Here is a 24426-nt window from a genome sequence, read left to right as displayed (position 1 = left end):
GACTACAGGCTGTGTGCATCTCTAGAGCTCTACATATCTATTCACCTTCACTCAGGCAACACTAGTGCTTCAGAGGGGAGACTGCACAATGAGCCCCCCAAATCCAGCATGGAACCCTCTACTCACTGGAACCTTCTATATGGAACCTTCTACTCAGTGGAACCTTCTATATGGAACCTTCTACTCACTGGAACCTTCTATATGGAACCCTCTACTCACTGGAACCTTCTATATGGAACCTTCTACTCAGTGGAACCTTCTATATGGAACCTTCTACTCACTGGAACCTTCTATATGGAACCTTCTACTCACTGGAACCTTCTATATGGAACCTTCTACTCACTGGAACCTTCTATGTGGAACCTTCTACTTAGTGGAACCTGCTATATGGAACCTTCTAATCAGTGGAAACCTTTACTCAGTGCCTAAGAACACACATGCTTATACTGAGCTTCAGGAAGGTGGAAAACAAGATCTTCATGCATCTTCTAGTTTAGGAAATTTAGCTGGGCAGGTATTTTGCAAATAAGGCGTTCAAGGTAGGCAAAGATGCACTTGCAAAACATTTAATAATTAAGATATAAAATGTAACACTCACAAATACATTATCTTAATGAAGAAAAGACACACTTTCATACGTTATGAAAAATGTAATGTCTATGTAAAAATAGAATATCCTTCAAATGAGGAAACTCAGTAACACTTTCATAGTTACTTTCATAGTCTGATTTAATACCCACTTTTATATTTTATTCATATATTTTTTATACACTATGTTGCAGTCTCCTGAAAAACCACCACTAGTTATTTACAAGCAAACACTGAATTCACCCATATTAACACCGTAAGCAGTGTGCCGTGAGGGTGGCACAGAGCTCACACTGAAGGTATTGGGATCGGATGTGCCGATGCACTGTCAAAGTCCTGCAGCACCTCCTGGTGGCTGTGGTAGTGCATGGCCACGTAACTCTTGGCGAACGCAGTGGTGTGCGAGTTCACTGGCTGCAGGCCGCTGGGAGAACTGGGTCCAGCCGAGGGGCTGCTGTTGTAGATGCTGTAGTAGGGCTCGATGCGGGTGTTGATGGGCGTAGAAGTGCTGGGAGGTCGCGGCTTCCGGCCGGCGGTGGCCCGCGGGCTGGGCCCGCTGTCCCGCGAGCAGCTCGGTCCACAGGCCTGGTCCACCAGCCTGCGCGGCGGCTTGGGCGAGAGCACGTAGGCCGAGTTGGTCTCGTGGTGCGAGGACTTGTTGCGGTTGACCTCCAGGCTGCCCTTGCCCATGGCGTGCAGGCGGGTCTTGTGTTTGCAGCACAGGAAGCCGAGCGCCACCCACTGCAGGCAGCAGAGCAGGCGACGTCGCAGGCCCGCGCTGTTGCGCGAGTACACGAAGGGGTTGATGCCCGACTTGAGGAAGATGAGGGCGAAGCCGCACAGCTCGAACTGGTAGTGGACGAAGCCGCTCTCCGGCGCCAGGACGTCGTGCGCTAGGCACACGCCCATGGGCAGGCAGCATAGGAGGACGGAAATGACGATGACCACACACGTCACCACCGCTTTGGAATCCTTGGCTGTGGACAGGTTGACCGTAGACACTAACTGACAGCAGGTGGCACCAGTGGCGGCCCCCGGGGCCAGGGCCTGGGCGCTCCTCTTGGCTAGCGGGTGCGTCTGCACGTGCTGGAGCTTGCCGTAGGCCTGGTTGCGGTACAGGGACGGCACCTGGACGGCACGCTGCATGCCCTCAAAACCGGCGGCGCTAAAGGGGGCCTGTGGCCTCGTGGCATCCACCGCGATGACGGGGCACTTGCGCACCTGTGCGTTCTTGTGCAGCGCCTGCGCTATCATCACGTACGAGACGGACACCACGGCCACGCAGAAGGCGAAGTCCGCCAGGTACACGCACAAGACCACCTGGGCGGGTCGCCCGGCCAGGCCGAAGTGAGGGAGGCAGGGCCCGGTGCCGCTGGGGTACGCCCGCAGGGTGACCAGGGCGGCCAGCGTGAAGCTGGAGGTCCACAGCAGGGCGGTGAGGGCCAGAGTGCAGGGGAACGAGGCCGTGTGGTTGGGCTGCTGGCCCAGGACCATGCGTAGCCGGTGCAGCGCGATGACGGCCACCGTCTCCAGCGACATGATGATGAAGCCCGAGCTGGTGAGGTGGAAGGCGAAACAGAACCCCGGAGACGCGCCCCCCCCGCCGCCGTCCAGGAAGAGCACCAGGGCGAACATGGGCGCCGTCACGCAGCACACAAACAGGTCGCAGAAGGACAGGTTGAGGATCATGAAGTCGAAGTTGGTGCGCAGCTTGCGGAACGCTGGATCAAAGAAGGACAGGAACACCACCAGGTTGCCGTAGGAGCCCAGGCAGAAGATGAGGATGAGGAGCAGGGAGCAGGAGGCCAGCGTAGCTGTGTGGATCAAGGCCCAGCCACCAGGGCTGGGACTCTGGCCCAGGCTGCTGTTGAAGGCCTGGTGCCTGGCGAGGTCAGACAGGTCCAAGGGCCAGGCAGTGCTGTTTTTGGTACACATGGTGATGGTTGGAATCACGGCTCTGCTACTCTGCCCATTTTCCTGGGTCTCCCCAGGTTGAGCGGTGCCTCGCACTGTCGGTTCTCCTGGAAAACTGGCAGGACACACAGGAGGGGAGGAGGAACACCTTACCAATATAGGGTTTAAAGCATTCATGTTTGTTACCAGAAAATAAAAATAAAAAAATGGAAAGACGGCCGTCCTTGGAATATTTATTAAAGAATTACACTAGATGCACCGAACGATGAGGGTAGCTCTGTCCTGTGGCCTAAAGAGGAGGCTACGACCCAGCGGTTCTACTACTGTTGTGACACTACTCCCCTACCATCTGTTTTTCACAAATGTACGCGCTTCACTCACTCTGAGGTTTTCTCATTAATTCATCGATGCGTTAGTAATTGTGACACAGGCCTGCGCGTATGTTAAAGGAGAGCGACTGACATTATTTTACGCCGCTTGTTTCTGTAGTCTGATATTCTGAACATTTTAATTAGGTAGATGCGAACTGATATTTTCAAGTCGACTGCGACCAAGCTTCCGCGCCCCCAATTTCTGATATGACAAATAAGCTCATAAATGATGTCTGGAAACATATTCAGCAAATATGCTGAAATATGTGCTGTCTGGACCGAGAGGCAAATTACATTTTTACATATGGAACTCTGACGCTTGAACATGTTGCTTTTTTCGCCCTCGTCAATAAAAAAAAACAGAAAACGTCCTTACCATGATCTGCTGTAATAGTTCCCTTTTTATGGCAAATGATATGGTCTCCAGTGTGCATCCTTTATTTTACAGGCATTCTAGTAACGGAGATAGACGCTGTTCAGCTCGTACACCGATATGTAGCGGAAAACGGATTGAATACAGTTGTGGTGCACGCGCGCGGGAGCGGGAACTGTCCACTGCGAAGAGACAGCAAGCGCGTTCCCGCGAGCAGCGGTGAAGGGCCAGAGGACCAGGGGACGGAAACGCTGCTTGTTGGTGTTTGTGCGAATAGGAGAAATATGTGGTTTTGTTTCGTAATGTCGTCTCGCTAAGATTTCAAAAATAATTTTTTTAATGACATATTGAGCTGGGAAAAACGTTTTACAGAGAAACAGTGACTGTCAGATTAGTGTCTCAAGCGCGACATTAATAGTGAAAGATGTTTGATGACAAACATTAGAAAATCACCTTGGACCTAAATTTACAGCTAAAAAGTCGTTTATTACCAATTAAGTACATCGTATAGTTATAGAGAATTCTCATATGAAATACTCATACAGTACTTGAATGTGTGGTTTATGGAACATAACTACTTGGACCACGTAAGCTTCAATGTTAAGCTTTATTATGCTTTAAATATAATAAATACACAGTATATTTATAAACAAACTGAGCTTTTGGCTTTCCTCTTAATATCTGTAAATGTCATCTCTTGCGAAACAAAAAATAAATAAAACACTAAATATTTGTCACCACAGACTGAGATGACCAGGCTCTGACCTGGACAGCCTCAAAACAAAGATGTAATGGCAGTGTACGTTTCGCTGGGTCGTAAACGTAGCAAAATCTTGGCCTGGCATGTTAAGACAAGGGCCCCGAAAAACTTTAGTGCTGGGACTATTTACCATGTGTGTCTAATAATGTACCTGACATCTAGATGGGGCGATTGACCTGGAGATTCCCTTTATAGACAAAAATTATATTTTCTTTAGTAGCTTTAAAGCCTCATTCAGCACAGGGGGTTTTGAAGCTGCCATAGACTTGGCTTTTCATTGAGTCTCATAGTAAACTAGTAATAGGAGCAATTCTGTTCATACCAGATTCCACAATTTGTCATGAAGGGTTTAGTTTTCCTGAAACATTAATTGAATTAATGGAGCAATAACTCAACTGTCCAATTCTTCACATTACAAAACAGCTATACCAACACTGTAACCTGTGGATTCGGTACTAAATCTATTTTAAACATGGCCACCTCCATGTGGGGCACCTGCTCTGGGGACCAAAAAAACTGGTTCATTTGAAGACTACAAAGTAACTGAATCTTATTTGAGCTTCACCTGTATAGAACATAAATACTCTTTGCTATTTTTAGTGGTAAAAATGGCTTATTACTCCCTAAAACTCTGTCAAAGGTTTTGAGATGCCCCCCAGTCTAAAAACATCCTCATATCATAGTTGGACACTATACTCACAGATAGAAAAATATTTTAAGTTTCAAGTAGATGTGTGCCATGTGTGTGTCCACTGTAGTACAGTCCATTGAGATGGACCGAGTGGACAGATAACTAAGAAGGGATGTTGAGGGGTTGGTAGTGTGTTGGGTCTAAAGGGGTGTTTAGTCACCGCATCCATTTTAATGACACTGCATTGCACTCAAACACACAGCACACACACTCTGTCCAAGCTAATGACACTGCATTAAGATAAGGTATTCTCTTTGTCTTCCACATACACACACACACACGGACACACATATACTTTCTGTTTTTCTCCGTCAGTCTCTCCTTTGTATATTGTTATACTAATAAAAATACTGTCACAAAAACCGGCTTGTCAAGAAAATATTATGCAGCTATTCTTCCCTAAAAAATATTTCAAATAAAATAAATTAATAAATACAGATTGCACCTTCATGTCACATACAGGAACGTGAGCCACTGCAAAAAATATGAATGTAATGCTAACACACAGGCTTTCTGAACACCGTCTTAGACTATAAAAATATGTGAATGTAATATTAACACACAGGCTTTCTGAACACCATCTTAGACTATAAAAATATGTGAATGTAATACTAACACACAGGCTTTCTGAACACTTAGTCCTAAACTATTTCAGTATAAAATCACTATTCATAGTGTCACAAGTGTAGAAAGCTACAGCAAATAAGACTCACATGGTCCATACTAACAACTCAAAATAACGTCTCCATTGCACACATTCCCAGAAGCAGAAAATGACACTGTACAGAAATATTACATATTGCAGGACAGTCATCCCTGATAATGGTTAAACCTTAAATATTAAGAATATCAGTTAAAGGATATTTGATATATAAACACTCTTCATTTCATCAAGTTTTCCTGTCAATTAAAAGCTTGTCGTGAAGCATCTCCTCCCTCTTCAAGCTGGAGTAGAAGTGTTTGGCCTGTGTCCAGCTTAAACACATCATTAACATGAGGACATTCACACAAGCTGCCCATTTTGAAGGGGGAGGGGGTTATCCAGACGGAAATCAATTCATGATGTTCTGAAACAGGAGGAGGCAGAAAACAGTAATAACGATCATGTGTTTACATTTTTCGGATCATGAGCATGTATGAGCACTTGTCGAATGATACCTTAAAAAGTTGTAATATTTCTATCGTGATCTACCTGAGCTTAGGCGTAGTAGCATGGTGAGACCAGCAGGTCTGTCAGCACTACCAGCTGGTCATCAGTGAACTGTTGCTTGTGCTGCTGCCAGTTATCATGGTGCGTGCGGCGGAAGTCTGACAGGGTCTTCTTCACCGTCATCTGGAAGGTCATTTGTGTGAAGTAGTAAAGATAATAAAGAGCACTGGGTATCAGTACTGATCTCCATATTCAATTCATATTATAATGAAATGATTATGATAATACCAGTATTGCTTCTAATAGAGAAAGAATTAGATTAGGAATTGTGCTGCACATGCAACGCCAACAAGTGCCAATGATGATACAGTTTTACACAAGAAAACAAATTATATTTCTTAAGTTACTAAAAAAAAAAAACCCCAAACATTTTGGCAAACCTTTAGCTAGTTTTATGCAGTAAACATAAACTGCAGGTCTTCTAAAGTCTTTTGTCTTCTGTAAGAACGCTTAATCACAAAGCACCATTAATGTAATATGTAAGGAGAGGAGAAGCTAGAGAATGCACTGCCCTGGGTAAACACGGTAACACCCAGGACAGAACACCATCCCTCACTGCACTGGAAAGAAACGGTAACACCCAGGATAGAACACCATCCCTCACTGCACTGGGCAGACACGGTAACACCCAGGACAGAACTCCATCCATCACTGCACTCGGCAGAGACGGTAACACCCAGGACAGAACACCATCATTTATTCTGTAAAGCACTTTGAGTTGCATGTATGTATGAAAGGTGCTATAAAAAGATTATTATTATTATTATTATTATTATTATTATTATCCCTCACTGCACTGGGAAGAAATGGTAACACCCAGGACAGAAAACCATCCCTCACTGCACTGCGAGAGGAAACCAGAGATCCCAGAAGAAACCCACTTACACAGGAAGAATATTCTCCACCCAGATGGTGACACAAACACAAGATCCTAATGCTGAGAGGGAAATGTGCTGACCACCAGGCTCAGCATGCTACCCACAACACCATTTGACATTTATAACGCGGCTTTCAGCTGTGTCCATTCTAGTGCTGCCTGAGGGTCAGATGTGAATAAGGATTTGACTGATTTATGTGTGTTCTGAAATTTCATTATTAGCAAAGTTTATTTAGATAATTTACAGTAGAGAGAGAGAGAGAGAGAGAGAGAGAAAGGATGCTTGTGTACTGAGTGTGAGGTGCATGGTGGTGCAGGTGTAGTTCTACCTCGATGGGCTGCATGTCGTTCAGGTGGGCGCTGAGCTCCATCAGGATCTGGGGCATCCAGGTGGGGACGTCGTAAGGGCGGGACAGAACACAGGCACTCAGGCCCAGCACGCCAGCGTGCCGCCGCACCAGAGCTGCACGCACGCACGCACATTGGCAAACGGTCAATGAAAATAGATTTACTTCATTCAAGTTTCTTATATTTATATTGTGTATGTATATGTGTGTAGGTTGGAGTGAGGGTACCAGCAGACGGTATGGTGTCCACCACGGAGTCCAGCTCCCTTCTCCTGCGTGAGGGCAGGCGTGTCTTGCTGAGGGCCTCGAAGTGCATCTGCATGTGCTCGTCCATGGAGAGGAAATTACACTGCAGGAACCCACTCAGGGTTGTGGCGGCCATCTCCCTCACCTACACACAAGAGGGGAGAGAGGTCAGGTTAGATAAGGTCACCATCCCTGGGGGTGAATTCTTTCTTGGGCTTATAACTGGGTATCAACTGGGCTGCATGGCTTAGGAAGAGGGGAGGAGAGAAGGTTATAGTTCAGAGGGAGGGAGGGACGGAGTGAGAGAGTGTTACTGTATGTTAAAGAACAGAGTTTCACAATCTGGACTCAGTGGAGGTAACATATAGAAAAACAGTGTTTACTATTGAAGAGAGTCCTACACACACACACACACACACACACACACACACACACACACACACACACACACACACACACACACACACACACACACACACACACACACACACACACACACACACACACACACACACACACACACAGTGTCTCCCTCAGCTTTCGGAAGATTTCTATGTCAGCAATAATCAGGTCACTGTGGTAAATCTTAATATTCTTAACAAAATATGTTCTTCCGCAAGTGTGTGTGCACTAGACTACACATCAGTCAAGACATTAGCTTGCATTCAAAAACTGCTGTAATCTGATATGCAGAAAAGGCCTTTTAACCAGCAGCATACAAACCCCAGTGCCAACCCCCCACTCTCCTTCAGAAAGCTGAGCCATTGTTGCCATGGAAACAAAATACCCCTGCAGCCAGGTGTTGCTATGGCAACACCTAGGTAGGGAGAGAGAGAAAAAAGGAGCATGAAAGGATAGAGGGAATGCTGAATCATTGAAAAGAGAGAGATTATTCATCCCTGGCCATCCAAACAGGGAATATATGCTGCTTAGCTCTTATATGTGTACATCTGCGCATGTGTGTGTGTATGTGTGTCTACAGGGTTTTTACATATATATATGTATATAGATTATCTATCCATACATGTTTTACTACACTGAACATTTTAAATCTTTCTGACAGGCAGGTGTCAGAAACAAGCCACAGACCAGGAAGACCAGGTCAGGTTTTAATGTATATGTTCCCACCCCAATGTAAAATATTATGATGTGGCTACTTCAAATGTGCAATAAGGTCGGATAGTTTCTTCATGCCATCAAATGTCACATAACTGATAAGGTTTGTGTGTAAATCAAAGGGCCCAAAATGAATACATACTTAAATATATCTGAATTTGTCTTTCTGCTTAGAGTGTGTGTGTGTGTGCACTTGCATAAGTCCAAATTGGGGACAAATCTTAGAGTACACACCCGTCGATTGGGGACCTTGATCCAAATGGGGACCAAAACACGGGTGTGTGTGTGTGTGTATGTGTGTATGCATGTGCATGTGTGTGTGTGTGTGTGTGTGTGTGTATGTGTGTGTGTGTGTGTATGTGTGTGGGGGTGTGTGTGTGTGTGCGCACACCTCCAGTTGTTCATCCTCCAGCAGCTCTAAGACCAGCTTTCGTATGTCTCTGATGGCCTCTGCGTCACTGAGGAAGATGAACAGGTTGTAGAACACTGTGATCTGCAGGTATGTGAGCACTGTGAAGCGGCCATGCCACGAGCTGCTCTTTGAGATCTGCAACACACAGCGCCATCTCCTGGTGAGAAACTGCAACATACTCTCTACTGGAAAAATATGTCCATAGTTGATTTAGCCCCTTAGCAACGCCTAGGCATGGGGACACAGGTTTTACAGAACAAATATCTGCTTCTGTTGTTGTTAATTAGATGATGTCCTTTTCCATCTGGTATTCTACAGAATGTCCTTAATGAAGACAAACAGGGAGAATCACTGACTTTTTCCTAACAGTTATTAGAGTATTGAATAGAGGTTTTACCTCCCGCAGAGTGCTGAGGACGTGTGGTATCTGTTCTGGGTACAGCAGCCCCTGAGCCATGAGAGAAACACACGTCTTAGCATCCCTCTTCATCTCATCATAATTGTCATCGTTCTCCACTGGAGCGATCTGCAAAGAAACAAAGAAGAAAGAGGGAGAGAGAGAGAGGTATATAGGTAGCAATGGTAGGAATGGAGTTAAACAAAGAGCCAGACAGACCCAGACAGTGTGACCCAGACAGAACCAGACAGAGCCAGACAGTGTGACCCAGACAGAACCAGACAGTGTGACCCAGACAGAGCCAGACAGTGTGACCCAGACAGAACCAGACAGTATGACCCAGACAGAACCAGACAGGTGAGACTCACTTTGAAGAGCAGAGGTAGGAGCTGGAGCTGCTCTGGCAGGGCGGAGGAGAACGAGCGTCCCACACTGGTCATCAGCCACTTCAGTACTGCAGTTACAAACAAACAGTGCTGTTACAAACACTGAACACACACACACACACACACACACACACACACACACACACACACACACACACACACACACACACACACACACACACACACACACACACACACCGGTTTTGAGCAGCTTGACGGCTTGTGTTCTCTCATCCTGTTCCTGGGTGCAGCCGTCCAACACGTGATTGTGGATCTCACCCTGGGCCTCCAGCAGCGGGCGGAGGCGTGTGAGCACACGGGCGGTGAAGTCAGCGACGCGCGGTGAGGCCGTGGGGTGTGTGTGCGGCAGCTTGGCGTCCATGATGAAGATGTAGGTGAGTACGCTGCAGGAGGAGTCAGAGCGCCGTTAGGGGAGGAGCAACAGGGGTCAGGAGAGGTGGACATGGTGGTGGAAGGGAGGGTGATGGATGGATGGATTCAGAGACGAGGAGGAAAGTAAGTAGAAGGTGTAGCAAGCACTATGAGTCAAAGACGAGTGGAAGCACTAGATGAGCAATAGAGACATGTTGCTGGAAGACGTCAGTAAGATGTTAGTAAGACCTCCAGACATGAGGAACATGGCAAGAAACATGGCGAGGAACACGGTGAGAAACACGGCGAGGAACACGGTGAGGAACACGGTGAGGAACATGATGAGGAACACGGTGAGGAACACGGTGAGGAACATGATGAGGAACACGGTGAGGAACACGGTGAGGAACACGGTGAGGAACATGATGAGGAACACGGTGAGGAACATGGTGAGGAGTACCTGCCGATGCGTTCTCGCACGTTCTTGTAGACCTGCGTGAGTTTGGGTTCAAGGTACTGCAGGAGCCTGTGAAGCAATTCAGGAACTCTCCACTCCTGCTGGGCTAGACCTCCCTGCAGGACATACAAGCGACTGAGAGAGAGAGAGAGAGAGAGAGAGAGAGAGAGAGAGAGAGAGAGAGAGAGAGAGAGAGGAGAGAGAGAGAGAGAGAGAGAGAGAGAGAGAGAGAGAGAGAGAGAGAGAGAGAGAGAGAGAGAGAGAGAGAGAGAGAGAGAGAGAGAGAGAGAGAGAGAGAGAGAGAGAGAGAGAGAGAGAGAGAGAGAGAGAGAGAGAGAGAGAGAGAGAGAGAGAGAGAGAGAGAGAGAGAGAGAGAGAGAGAGAATATGTTACTTTATAAAAGGTCACTGGGCAGTGTGGCCATGTACAATAGCTTGTCAGATGTATGGACTTCTGGACTGCTGAGTGTCCATTCAGCAGTGGAGTGCGCTGGGCCATTCAGGGAGGTCTTCCTGGCCTCTGTCACCACTGGCCTGTTCATTAGACATTTGGACCCATACATTTATAAAGCTGCTCTGTGATTACACATTATAAAAAGCACAATATACTGTATATAAAGTTAACTTTGAGTTAAAAAGTCAAAAGTAAAAGGTTTAATACTTTGGGGAATAATCACAATTTATTTAGCATGCATAAAGTTACATTTGTGTACATTTGAAACTCAGATTTGTTGTCACAGATACTATGTATCCATTTCATTTTGTTCTGTAGACAGCAACAGTACACAACCACTTGTAAATCATGTTCAAAAATCAGAAAATCTGTGAATATGACAAGTTATCTTTTAATTTAAGAATCAATCTGTTCAAATCAGTGGTTCATGAGGACCAGTTTTACTAGCTTTAAGGCTAAAATGGTATTTCCAATTATATTTCCCAAAAAGTCATTTCTCATACTCGTGGATGGAGAACAACACGGATGCATGATGTGCTGATGTTCTGATGTTGTTCTGATGTGCTGATGTTCTGATGTTGTTCTGATGTGCTGATGTTCTGATGTTGTTCTGATGTGCTGATGTTCTGATGTTGTTCTGATGTGATGATGTGCTGATGATGTTCTGATGTGATGATGTGCTGATGTTGTTCTGATGTTGTACTGATGTTGTGCTGATGTTGTACTGATGTTGTACTGATGTAAGGGCAGTCATGGCCTAGTGGTTAGGGAACTGGTCTTGTGACCGGAGGGTCGCAGGTTCGATCCCCAGGCCATGACTAAGGTGCCCCTGAGCAAGGCCCTTAACCCTCAATTGCTCACTTGTATAAAAAAATGAGATAAAAATGTAAGTCGCTCTGGATAAGGGCGTCTGCCAAATGCCGTAAATGTTTAAATGTTTATGTTCTGTTGTACTGATGTTGTGCTGATGTTCTGTTGTACTGATGGTATTGTGATGTTATTCTGATGTTGTTCTGATGTTGTAGTGATGTTATTTTGTTGTTCTGATGTTGTTCTGATGTTGTTCTGATGTGCTGATGTATTGATGTTGTTCTAATGTTGTTCTGATGTTGTGCTAATGTTGTACTTATGTTGTTCTGATGTTGTTCTGATGTTGTTCTGATGTTATTTTGATGTTCTGAGATGTTCTGATGTTGTACTATTGTTGTTCTGATGTTGTAGTGATGTTATACTGATGTTGTACTGATGTTGTTCTGATGTTGTACTGATGTTGTACTGATGTTGTGCTGATGTTGTGCTGATGTTGTACTGATGTTGTTCTGATGTTGTGTGATGTCAGTGGCGTCCTACCAGGCATCGATGAACGAGCCTCCCTCTCCACTGACAGGCGACTCCATTAGCATCTCGAAGAGCCAGTGCAGCTTGCGTGGGTCCCTACTCTCCTGCAGCACACACACACAGTGATGCTCAACACACACACACAGTGATGCTCAACACACACACACAGTGATGCCCAACACACGAGCACCCCTCACACATGGCTGGAGGATTCTGCTCTACTGCACACAGACAGGAACCTACACACGCCGTGGCGACGCACGTGCCCCAGTCAGCATAGGTTTCTATGGTGATGTTGGACAGCGCGGTACGGAGGAGAGGGCAGAGCCAAGCCCACAGGGTCTCCACCTGAATACATGTACACACACACACACACACACACACACACACACACACACACACACACACACACACACACACACACACACACACACACACACACAACGTGTTTTTAGCTTTATATGTGTGTGTGTATGTGTGTACATGTGTGTGTGTGTGTGTGTGTGTGTGTGTACCTTGCTGTAGCTCCAGTGTTTGGAGCCCCTGATGAGTCCGGAGGTGATCTCCGCTGCACACCTCTGTCTGCTCTCCTGGGTGTCTGACACCAGCCGCTCCATGTGGCTCCTCAGCCCCGGCAACAAGGCGTCGCCAAAGTTACGGAACAGCCCCTAACGACACACAGACAGTCCCACTTTCACTTGGAGGTGCAGCACGGCCATTACATTCCAGAAGAACATCTGACTCACTCACATAGCTTCCTAATGCTCCTGCAGAATTTGGTTGGTGCTTTGTGTGTGTAGTAATAGAGCATAAAGACGCAGCTTCAGAAGATTCAGCATCGTCCCTACAGTCCTCGTGTGTGTGTGTGTGTGTGTGTGTGTGTGTGTAACTTCCTTGTGGGGACGAGCTGCAGTTTCTCCTCACCTTGAAGAGGTAGAAGCGGCAGGAGCTGAACTTGTCTTTGCCCTTCCGCTCCTCCAGGGAGAGATACTGCAGGAGCTGGCTGATGAAGACGGGCTCTGTGAAATGGTCAAAGATGATCTGCTCCCTCTGAACCAGGACACACACACACACACACACACACACACACCACGCACACACCACGCACACACCACGCACACATACATTTTAAACATATTAATCTGAACATTGATACCTCGGTCATCTCCTCTCTGGTATTATGACTGTGTGTGATACCTCTGTCATCTCCTCTCTGGTTTTGCCATATTTGGGCTGTTCTTCAGGAGGTGCATACAGCATTAGTTTTCTACAGAGAAGGAAGGCAGATAAATCACTGCAAAACACATAAAAATACTCAAGTCAAATAGGTTAGCATATGTCTATGTCAAACTGCAGTTTGTCAGGGTTACATGGTTACTGCAGGTGAAGATGGAAGAGGACCACAAGATGATATTTGAAGACCACAAGAGGAGCTAGTGGGAGCTGGTCCACCTAACACCCTGACAACTGGCAGCATGACTTAGCATTTCTCTTGCATGTGTGTGTGTGTGTGTGTGTGTGTGGTATTACCGAGGCCAGGTGGAGTAACCCCAGTGTGTCTTCTCTATAAAGCAGCACTTGTCCCAGTCCTGCTGGGAGCGTGGCAGTCTGGTACTGTCATACTGGAGCCACTGGTTGTCTGGCCTGTCTCCCAACACCAATGGATCAGCCTCTGAATTACAGCCTGGTGCATACACACACACACACACACACACACACACACACACACACACACACACACACACACACACACACACACACACACACACACACACACACACACACACACACACATTAAAGTCTAGGTCACTTGATAGAACTTGATTATCAAAGAAAAGGATTTTGCCATCGTTGAGCTTCATACAATGAATATATGGTGACCTTTGAACTCACATGATCCGAGAGAGGCTTTGAGCTCAGAGATATCATACGGATTAACCAGAACCTTCTTATGAGGCGTCTTCAGCTGCTTGAGGATGCCAACCAGAGCTGATATTGCAACCTGCAATGTGCAAAAAAAAAAAAACGCTGGAAGAAAAATTACTTTTATCTACTGTATGTGTCATTTTATTGGGTTTTGGTAGATCTGATTGTAAAAGGGTGAAATCTGACAAACACTGTGAGCTGTATTTTGTGAGCTGTGCACGCATAAATTCTTTCACACACATGCACATACCTTGCGGACCAAGAGGGAATCGTGGTTGAGGCTCTGTACAAAAAAGCGGACCGCTTGAGTCGGGACCATGTGGTCGTCTCTAAGCATGAGCGACAGGAAGCCGATAGCAATGTGCTCAAACTTCCAAGGCCTGAAAGTAGGTAAGTGTGACAAGTGCATGTGAGATGCATTTACACACACACACACACACACACACACACACACACACACACACACACACACACACACACACACACACACACACACACGCACATCTTTATATATGATATGTCTGGAAACAACTTACAGATTTCGGTCACTAATGCAGTCCAAGAGATCCTCCACTAACTTCTCATATCTCCTGTGGAGGTGGCAGAAGAAAGATGTTTTGGTTGGCAAAATGAGACTTCAAAAACAGAGCAACACTTCTCAGATGTTAAGCACTATATTAGTAAAATTAATATATGAGCAAATAATACCACGTACAAACAAAAATACATTTCTGGCATTAGTACAAGCTGTACAACACAGCGGAACATCACAGAACCAACATAATCAACCTCAAACAACTAAAGGAGCCATTTCCACCAACTCTGAATGGACATGTTTGCAGCACTGCTATAGAAACATATGAGAAAAAACTGTTCATCCATCTTATGGAATAAGTTCAAATGCTACCTATGCTAACTGATGTAATAGACACCACATCCTTATCTGAGCAAAATGTTAGTTATTTATGATGCTATGAGTGTTATGTGTGGAGGTGCAGCGTGGTGAGAAGCAGATCAAATCGAATCGCTCGGCCATGTTCTGTGATGGCAGCCACAACGTCTCAGGATGCTTTGCACAAAACTTTGGACATCTTGTCTAAAACATCTTGTTTACTTGTTTACAACCAGTCTAAGACTAAGCCTTAGTGGCTTAGTCTTAGACTGGTTTAGATCGTATCCAACTGGGCGTGATTACTATGTTGCATTAGGTACCTCTTCCCCCACACGTCAAAAAATATCTTGTGGCGTCCCCCAAGGATCAATTCTTGCGCCATTACTATATATGCTTCTGTTACCACATATCGTTAACAAACATGGTATTAGTTATCATCAATATGCAGATGACACTCAAATTTACATGTCTCTAGAACCTAAAGCCCTAAAATCAAAGCTCACTGTTTGACTGCATAGCTGATATACAGACATGGATGTCTGACAATTTTCTGCAATTAAATAAAGACAAGACAGAGGTTCTTGTTCTTGGTAGTGATTCACAAAGGAATGATGTCCAGACTTATTTAAATCAAATTAATCTGAATGTCAAACAATGTGTTAAGAACCTGGGTGTCACCTTTCATAATGAGCTCAGCTTCAAATCACACATCATGACCACATGCAAGACAGCTTATTTTCACCTTCGAAACATCGCTAAGGTCTGAGATATGCTCTCTCCTGCTGACAGTGAAAAACTTGTCCATGCATTTATCACATCAAGGCTAGATTATTGTAATCTAAGTGTGTGTGTGTAAGTGTGTGTGTGTTCACATGCTCACTGCACTGAGTCTCTGTTCTTCTCCTGTTGTCGCCGGATACCCTCTAGCTCCTCCTCCTCAGTGGCCATGCCTACACTTGGCTCTGGCTTAGTTGAGTTCAGCATCTTCATGGCCACCTCCAGACAGCTCTGAGGGATCTTGGCCATCAAATCACACGAGTTACAACGCTGTCAAAAACACGCATACACGCAGAACACTACATTCATTTACCAGGGGGACCATCATAGTCACAACGCCTACAACCATCACAGGCAAAGGCAAAAAGCGGCACCCTGCTCTGTGGGCTGTGGCTGTGGGAGTGGACTCACCGAGAAGTCAAAGCCGATGGGCTCATACTGGCGGTGGACCTTGTCGGCGAGGTCGTCGAAGAGGCGTCCAACCGACTGCTTCTCCAGAGACATGGCAGGACTGAGGCAGGAGCGCACGATGGCCGGCCACGTATGGCCTACGCATTCCCAGAACTGAAGGTTGGCCAGAAACACGCCCACGTGATTACCCAACAAGCAGTACAAGGCACCCTGGGGAGGGAGCGGAGGAAGCGATTGAACAGGAGAAGGATGGATGGAGTGTAAGGAGTGACATTTCCCACGCTACACACGAGCAGAGCTGGCATTCCACACAGCTCCAGGTCTACAAACAGGTGGCCGAGCTTTTGAGAGGCACCTTGAACTGATGCTGTGTGACGTCAGTACGGCTGGGGTCCAGGTACTCCATCACTCGGGAGAGAAGGTCTCTGCAGCAGAAGCTGTAGAATCCCAAAGCGCTGAAGAGCACACTCTGAGCCTTGCTCCTTACCTGAGTGACCACACAGGCGCACAAGTATTAAGTGTGTCTATGTGTGTGTGTATGTGTCTACTGTATGTCTATGTGTGTGTGTGTGTGTGTGTGTGTGTGTGTCTGTGTGTGTGTGTGTGAGCGTGTGAATTAACTGATACCTGACTGTAAGTGCTGGTAGACAGTAGGAGCAAGTCCTTCATGAGATCCTGATGCACACTTTGGTATTCACAGCCCTCTACTGTCAAATTCCTTAGCTGACACACACATAGATAAATAGACACATACGCAGGCACGCACACACACACACACACACACACACACACACACACACACACACACACACACACATACAGCGCAGTCCATAAATGACAGGATTACCTATATAGTTCTGGGGGAATGTTTTAGGGCCATCGACACTGAGTAATTCTCACCTCGTGCTGCAGCGTGACTCTGTCGATGAGCAGTGCTCGGATGTGCTGTTTGCTGCCATACAGCTGCAGGAGGAGAGAAGAAGAAACACGCAGTCGCTCAGTCATGTGATAGTCATTCTGACATGATGGTATGTGCTCATGTATCTCATGCAGTCTTACCTTATTCTCCATGGACTTCTTGACCAGACTGAAGCTCTTCCAGCGCGAGTCAAACTCATGCTTATGTGAACCTCTGAAGTGCAGTAGGTCATTTATGATCTGCAGGGGAGAGATGGTTTGGGGACCTTCAGTAATATATACTATTTTATTCAACAATACAAACCTATTGTCATGTTATTGAAGAGCATTTTTGTTCTTTCCAAACATAATGCCATTAAATCAGTTTCTTTAGTGTCTTTAGTTTCTTTTTTAGTTTTAGTTTCTTTAGTTTCTTTATGCTCCAGCATGCTTCAGTGAAAAAGTGGAAATATTACACTATTAAGTGTAAATCTTTCACAAAACAATTATGCAAAGCATACTGTGTTTATCCAATCTGGACTCACCTTGATTATGGAAAATAGTGATTTGATGTCGTCCTCAGAATGATCGAGGATGTGATCTGTTAAAAGTATTATGGGTAATATTTGAAATGTGAAATGAGCCCATTTCCACACAAACGACACTGATTTTAACTGTTAAATACCACTGTGATATTACACTGTTAAACACTGCTGTGGTATTACACTGTTAAACACAGCTGTGAAATTACACTGTTAAATACTGCTGTGATATTACACTGTTAAATACCACTATGATATTACACAGTTAAATACCGCTGTGATATTACACTGTTAAACACAGCTGTGATATTACACTGTTAAACACTGCTGTGATATTACACTGTTAAACACTGCTGTGATATTACACTGTTAAATACCGCTGTGATATTACACTGTTAAATACCACTGTGACATTACACTGTCAAATACTGCTGTGATATTACACTGTTAAACACTGCTGTGATATTACACTGTTAAATACCACTGTGATATTACACTGTTAAATACCGCTGTGATATTACACTGTTAAATACCACTGTGATATTACACTGTTAAACACTGCTGTGATATTACACTGTTAAATACCGCTGTGATATTACACTGTTAAATACCGCTGTGAAATTACAGTTAAATACCACTGTGATATTACACTGTTAAACACCGCTGTGATATTACACTGTTAAACACTGCTGTGATATTACACTGTTAAATACCACTGTGATATTACACTGTTAAATACTGCTGTGATATTACACTGTTAAACACTGCTGTGATATTACACTGTTAAATACCACTGTGATATTACACTGTTAAATACCGCTGTGATATTACACTGTTAAATACCACTGTGATATTACACTGTTAAACACTGCTGTGATATTACACTGTTAAATACCGCTGTGATATTACACTGTTAAATACCGCTGTGAAATTACAGTTAAATACCACTGTGATATTACACTGTTAAACACCGCTGTGATATTACACTGTTAAACACTGCTGTGATATTACACTGTTAAATACCACTGTGATATTACACTGTTAAATACCGCTGTGAAATTACACTGTTAAATACCACTGTGATATTACACTGTTAAATACCGCTGTGATATTACACTGTTAAACACTGCTGTGATATTACACTGTTAAACACTGCTGTGATATTACACTGTTAAATACCACTGTGATATTACACTGTTAAATACCGCTGTGAAATTACACTGTTAAATACCGCTGTGAAATTACACTGTTAAATACCACTGTGATATTACACTGTTAAATACCACTGTGATATTACACTGTTAAATACCGCTGTGAAATTACACTGTTAAATACCACTGTGATATTACACTGTTAAATACCGCTGTGAAATTACACTGTTAAACACCGCTGTGAAATTACAGTGTTAAATACCACTGTGATATTACACTGTTAAACACTGCTGTGATATTACACTGTTAAATACCGCTGTGATATTACACTGTTAAATACCGCTGTGATATTACACTGTTAAACACTGCTGTGATATTACACTGTTAAACACTGCTGTGATATTACACTGTTAAACACTGCTGTGACATACGTAGAAGTTGTCTCATCACTGTGCAGATTTCCTCCCTGTAGTTCTGTCTGGACATGTCTGGTAAAGAAACAGAAAGAGAGAGAAAGTGTACAAAGAGAGAGAAAATAGAGAAAAATAGTGATTGAAGAACAAAAGCTGATTTCTAACAAGTTAGAGCTATGTAGTTATTCTTACCATAGTCCACACCGGTGTATAGATTTGTCTCATAGAGTTGCACCATACTGTGAACTCTAATATAAAAACAAACAAAACCAGGAATCAACAAAACACAGTGTCAAGTTCATCCTACATGCCTTATCCAAGGCTGTGATCGTGAGTGCTGGGTGTGTGACAGTGGGTGTGTGGCTGTGGGTGTGTAGCTGTGGGTTTGTGGCTGTGGGTGTGTAGCTGTGGGTTTGTGGCTGTGGGTTTGTGGCTGTGGGTCTGTGGCTGTGGGTCTATGGCCATAGGTGTGTGGCCATGGGTGTGTGTCTGTGGGTGTGTGGCCATGGGTGGGTGTGACTCACAGGTCAGGTACTGTTTCTCCCCGCAGGGGGGGCAGAAGGCTTCCAGCTCCCAGCAGGCAGTGGTGCACGATGGACAGACTCTGCAGAATATCGTCCCTGAACACGAGACTCACTGTTAACACCAGTCACAGCTAACCACAGCAAGGCCTACTGCTCTGACCACGGAGCATTCATATACAACTACAACCATCCACCCTATATTACCCTATTAAAATCTATAAAAAAAAAGGCTCATATATCAATATGTATTATTTTAACAAAAGGTGACGAGCGTGCATGTGAACGTGCGGAGCAGGTGGGTGGGGCAGTAGGGTTTGTGGGCGGGGCAGACCGACGGGCAGCTGACACCTGCTCATCTCCTGCTCGGCACGGACGTGACAGCGCAGACGCTCCAGCTCGGGCTGCAGTAGCCGGTCCAGAGTGCTGAACACGAAGGCCTTCTCCCCCTCACCAGGCACGTGCCACTGCATGGCCAGGTTGCACAGGTCGCCTGGCCGGCCCCAGTCCTGCCCCAGGATGAGGGGGTGGGGGTGTATACACAGGGAAAAGGAACAAATCAACTTATTAGAAATATTTTGCATAATCAGCACAGAGTTTCTGGTTTCAAATGTATGCATTAATGTATTTATTTCCTTATGTGACTTCACTGAGAGGATTCAAGCTTAATGGTAGATTCTGGCTGAATGTACAAGCATATTGATTTCCTTGGACACAAAAAAAGAACTTTTGTAAGTTCCTGGGACTGCTCAATGTTGTAAATGGAAATGGAAAAATTTTTTTGCCCTTAATGTGCAGCTCCGTGTAGAGAATCTTTCCTTATTTAAATGTCTAACAGAGCAATTAGCACGCATAATTCCTAGTGAGAATGTTTTGATACTCAAAAGTATCGTGATATGAATAGTGATATGAAGCATCCTCGTCCCATATCGTGCTGTCTCTGGCAATCATGCACACTGGTGTGCAGTGCTGCTTCACTGTTAGCTCCTGTGCAGCTCACCCTGATGGGCAGGTGCTGCTGGAAGGCCGCCGGCACGCTGCAGTACTCGGTGGGGTAGATGACAGAGGTGGAGCGCAGCGTGTTGAGCACCAGGCCGCAGGCTAGACCGTAGCCCTGCTTACACTTCAGGTGCAGCGTCAGCTGGAGGACACGCGCCAGACGCCCGCCGTAGGGCAACAGCTTGTCCCCGTCCACCCGGACCACCTGCCGGGACAGAGAGGGATGGAGGAGGGGCGGGGTAAGAAAGTGAGGGGGAGGGGCTTCGTGTCTGCAGGACAGGTGTGTGGACGGAGGGGGTGGAGCACACTGACCTCAGACAACAGTTGCAGGTTCCAGAGAAGCTCCTTATCCAGCTCCTCTTCATTCAACACCTCCTCATCTGGTAACAGATTTACAGATGGGATAAGACACACACACACACACACACACACACACACACACACACACACTGGATAAGTGGGAGGCGGACGCAAGTGCTGAGAGGAGCAAGATTTTATCTGAGTCCATAAGACAGTTGTACCAGTCAGACACAGGACAGAAACCAATGCGGGTGGACATACAGTTGTGATCAAATTTATTCAACCCCCAATGCTGCGAAGGGTTTTATGGAATTCAGTGCACATTTGTAATTGTGTTCATAATGAAATCTTACAATGACTTGTTAAAGAACTAAATGCAACTAAGATAGCATCAATTTTTTTTGTCATAAAGTATTAAATGGCCTTTTTGTGATTTCTTCATTGACACAATTATTCAACCCCTTTACGACTACCACTCCTAAGAACAGAGGTTCATTCCAGTGTTTTCCATCAGGTATTGAAAACATCTGTGGATGTCAACGAGCAGCAATCAAGCATGATAAGCACCAATTAGGCAGATTTAAAAGGACTGTGATACTCAGCTCCTTCTAGACATCTACTGGTGTGTTTCCAAGCATGGTGAAGGCAAGAGAATGGTCCCAGAAGACAAGAGAAGAGGTTATTGCTCTTCACAAGAATGGCAATGGATATAAAAAGATTGCGAAGTTGTTAAATATTCCAAGAGACACTATCGGAAGTATCATTCGCAAGTTCAAGTTAAAGGGCACAGTGGAAACGTTACCTGGTCGTGGCAGAAAGAAGATCCTGACTGCGACTGCTGTGCGCTACCTGAAGCGTAATGTGGAGAAAAATCCCCGCGTGACTGCTAAGGAACTGAAAAAAGACCTGTCAGATGTGGGCACTGAAGTTTCAGCTCAGACAATAAGGCGCGCACTGCATAACGAAGACCTCCATGCCAGAACGCCCAGACGCACCCCCTTGCTGACTCCAAAGAACAAGAAAAGTCGACTGCAGTATGCCAAAAGTCATGTGGACAAGCCACAAAGGTTTTGGAACAGTGTACTGTGGTCAGATGAAACTAAATTAGAACTGTTTGGGACAATGGACCAGCGCTATGTTTGGAGAAGGAAGAACCAGGCTTATGAACAAAAGAACACCTTGCCTACTGTGAAGCATGGCGGGGGGTCAATTATGCTTTGGGGCTGTTTTGCTTCTAATGGTACAGGAAAGCTTCAACGTGTGCAGGGTACCATGAATTCTCTTCAGTACCAGGAGATCTTGGAGGAAAATGTGATGGAGTCAGTCACAAACCTGCGGCTTGGGAGACGTTGGACCTTCCAACAGGACAATGATCCGAAGCACACATCCAAGTCCACTAGAGCATGGTTGAACATGAAAGGCTGGAACATTCTAGAGTGGCCATCGCAATCACCAGACTTAAATCCAATTGAGAACCTCTGGTGGGACCTAAAGAAGGCAGTTGCAGTGCGCAAGCCTAAGAATGTGACTGAACTGGAGGCTTTTGCCCATGAAGAATGGGCTAAGATACCCATAGGTCACTGCAAGACACTTGTGTCAAGCTATGCTTCACGCTTGAAAGCTGTCATAACTGGAAAAGGATGTTGTACTAAGTACTAAAAAATAATGTCACTAGGGGGTTGAATAAAACTGATAATGATGTGAGCACAGTAAAGACATTTGTGGTTATTCCATCATAAATATTATGTTATGTTTGTCTAATTTATAAGTGCCTCTTTGATATAATTGTAAATAAGATGACTGAAATGATCAAAATCAATGTCAAACTGGCCAAAACACTTTATTTCAGTGGGGGTTGAATAAATTTGATCACAACTGTAACTTCAACTGAGAACTACAATTAAACATAAAACTAGAAAAGACCAGAACTAAACAAAGCCTGAGACAAAACAGGCAATACAAAACACCACGGGAGTTCAGACTAAAAACAAACAGGACAATACCATACAATCCCATACAGGGCAGGACCGAACAAGGCTTAACCAGACACTAGCATGACACAACAGCACAGGATGATCAAGAAGAAGACAAAACAGGGCTTTAACTCCACTCCAGAGAACACACCTCCACTGCCCTAGACTCCAGTGGCGTCATGCTTTACACCACTGTATCCAACACTTTGCATTGTACTTGGTGATGTATGGTTTGGATGGAGCTGCTCGACCATGGAGACCCATTCCATGAAGCTCTCTGTGCACTGTTCTTGAGCTAATCTGAAGGCCACATGAAGTTTGGATATGTGTAGTGATTGACTGCAGAAAGTTGGTGACCTCTTCGCACTTCAGCATCTGCTGACCCTGCTCCGTCAGTTTACGTGGCCTATCACTGAGTTGCCCGTTCCCAAACACTTCCATTTACTTATAATACAGCTGACAGTTGACTGTGGACAGTTGCACAGGTGGCATCCTATCACAGTTCCACGCTGGAATTCACTGAGCTGCTGAGAGCGACCCATTCTTTCACAAATGTTTGTCACAACAGTCTGCATGCCTAGGTGCTTAATGTTATACACCTGAGGCCATTGAAGTGATTGGAACACCTGATTCCAAATATTTGGATGGTTGAGCCAATACTTTTGGCAATAGTGTGTGTGTATATATACATATATATATATCAGCACATCCACACACACAGAGTTCACTTACTGGATATGATTTGTATTACAGTATTGCAGCAATGTGGTACAAAAAGCTTGAGAGACTCTTCTGGGTGACACTGAGGAGAAAACACGGTGCTTAATGACCATTCTGAAAGGTTTTTAAATGTCACCTCTAATACAAACCTACCAAAATACATTAAAAAAATTTATTTTCTGGTTGCTCTTACATACTAAAATATGTCTAAAAATGGAAAGACTTCCTAAAGAATGCACGCATGGCCACAACAGTAGCAGCAGTGGAGGTGGGGTTACCTTTGCAGCCGCGAGACACATGTCCGCCACCATCCTCCCTGCTACACGGGTCTCGAAGATATTAGTGGTGGCGAAAACGAACACCTTCTGCAAAGCCACCTGATATTAGGGAGAAACATTTAAACGTGAGCTGTAAAAATAAGCTGGTGTTTGTGTCTGTGCAGGTTGTTGTGTATGTGTGAGTGTGTGAATGCGTGTGTGTGTGTGTATGGATGTAAAATTACCAGAAAAATCTCCATGGAACACTGGGTGAGGATGGTGCTGAAGGTGGAGGACAAGCCCAGCTCCACCAGGCTCTCCACGTGGGTCTTCTCCGTC

The 24426-nt window shown here is 45.1% G+C and overlaps 2 protein-coding genes across 3 annotated transcripts in view; both read right to left on the bottom strand.

The window, feature by feature from the left end:
- Positions 1 to 559: 559 nt before the first annotated feature.
- gpr75 (G protein-coupled receptor 75) lies at positions 560 to 3718 on the bottom strand. Its single transcript, XM_077012396.1, has 2 exons — positions 3250 to 3718; positions 560 to 2617 (listed from the first exon to the last, which is right to left on the bottom strand). The coding sequence occupies exon 2, from the start codon at positions 2521 to 2523 to the stop codon at positions 877 to 879; it is 1647 nt and encodes a 548-aa protein (XP_076868511.1). The 5' UTR covers positions 2524 to 2617; positions 3250 to 3718; the 3' UTR covers positions 560 to 876.
- Positions 3719 to 3834: 116 nt separating this feature from the next.
- Positions 3835 to 24426, bottom strand: part of psme4a (proteasome activator subunit 4a) — a 33390-nt gene continuing 12798 nt past the window's right edge. For both annotated transcript variants that reach the window (XM_077012382.1, XM_077012373.1), the window contains 34 exons: positions 24333 to 24426; positions 24109 to 24207; positions 23843 to 23912; positions 21150 to 21217; positions 20839 to 21042; positions 20190 to 20347; positions 19842 to 19937; positions 19510 to 19565; positions 19336 to 19392; positions 17757 to 17812; positions 17374 to 17472; positions 17215 to 17277; positions 16942 to 17037; positions 16670 to 16801; positions 16315 to 16524; positions 16007 to 16143; positions 14771 to 14824; positions 14485 to 14614; positions 14202 to 14310; positions 13839 to 13992; positions 13506 to 13575; positions 13233 to 13358; positions 12824 to 12976; positions 12552 to 12656; positions 12321 to 12412; positions 10521 to 10652; positions 9887 to 10092; positions 9671 to 9756; positions 9303 to 9431; positions 8885 to 9040; positions 7360 to 7522; positions 7114 to 7247; positions 5890 to 6030; positions 3835 to 5764 (listed from right to left, as the gene is read on the bottom strand). The exon at positions 24333 to 24426 is cut by the window's right edge and continues 54 nt beyond it. In XM_077012382.1, the coding sequence (XP_076868497.1) occupies positions 5896 to 6030; positions 7114 to 7247; positions 7360 to 7522; positions 8885 to 9040; positions 9303 to 9431; positions 9671 to 9756; positions 9887 to 10092; positions 10521 to 10652; positions 12321 to 12412; positions 12552 to 12656; positions 12824 to 12976; positions 13233 to 13358; positions 13506 to 13575; positions 13839 to 13992; positions 14202 to 14310; positions 14485 to 14614; positions 14771 to 14824; positions 16007 to 16143; positions 16315 to 16524; positions 16670 to 16801; positions 16942 to 17037; positions 17215 to 17277; positions 17374 to 17472; positions 17757 to 17812; positions 19336 to 19392; positions 19510 to 19565; positions 19842 to 19937; positions 20190 to 20347; positions 20839 to 21042; positions 21150 to 21217; positions 23843 to 23912; positions 24109 to 24207; positions 24333 to 24426 (3829 nt within the window). In that variant the 3' untranslated portion in view covers positions 3835 to 5764; positions 5890 to 5895. The remainder of the gene's footprint in view (positions 5765 to 5889; positions 6031 to 7113; positions 7248 to 7359; positions 7523 to 8884; positions 9041 to 9302; positions 9432 to 9670; positions 9757 to 9886; positions 10093 to 10520; positions 10653 to 12320; positions 12413 to 12551; positions 12657 to 12823; positions 12977 to 13232; positions 13359 to 13505; positions 13576 to 13838; positions 13993 to 14201; positions 14311 to 14484; positions 14615 to 14770; positions 14825 to 16006; positions 16144 to 16314; positions 16525 to 16669; positions 16802 to 16941; positions 17038 to 17214; positions 17278 to 17373; positions 17473 to 17756; positions 17813 to 19335; positions 19393 to 19509; positions 19566 to 19841; positions 19938 to 20189; positions 20348 to 20838; positions 21043 to 21149; positions 21218 to 23842; positions 23913 to 24108; positions 24208 to 24332) is intronic.

Source organism: Brachyhypopomus gauderio, chromosome 1, assembly GCF_052324685.1.
Source record: "Brachyhypopomus gauderio isolate BG-103 chromosome 1, BGAUD_0.2, whole genome shotgun sequence".
Classification (NCBI taxonomy): Eukaryota; Metazoa; Chordata; class Actinopteri; order Gymnotiformes; family Hypopomidae; genus Brachyhypopomus; species Brachyhypopomus gauderio.
This window is presented reverse-complemented; position numbering and strand designations above follow the sequence as displayed.

Excerpts from the sequence above, each read along its gene's own strand:
- gpr75 (XM_077012396.1), bottom strand. The coding sequence starts at position 2,523 with ATGTGTACCAAAAACAGCACTGCCTGGCCCTTGGACCTGTCTGACCTC.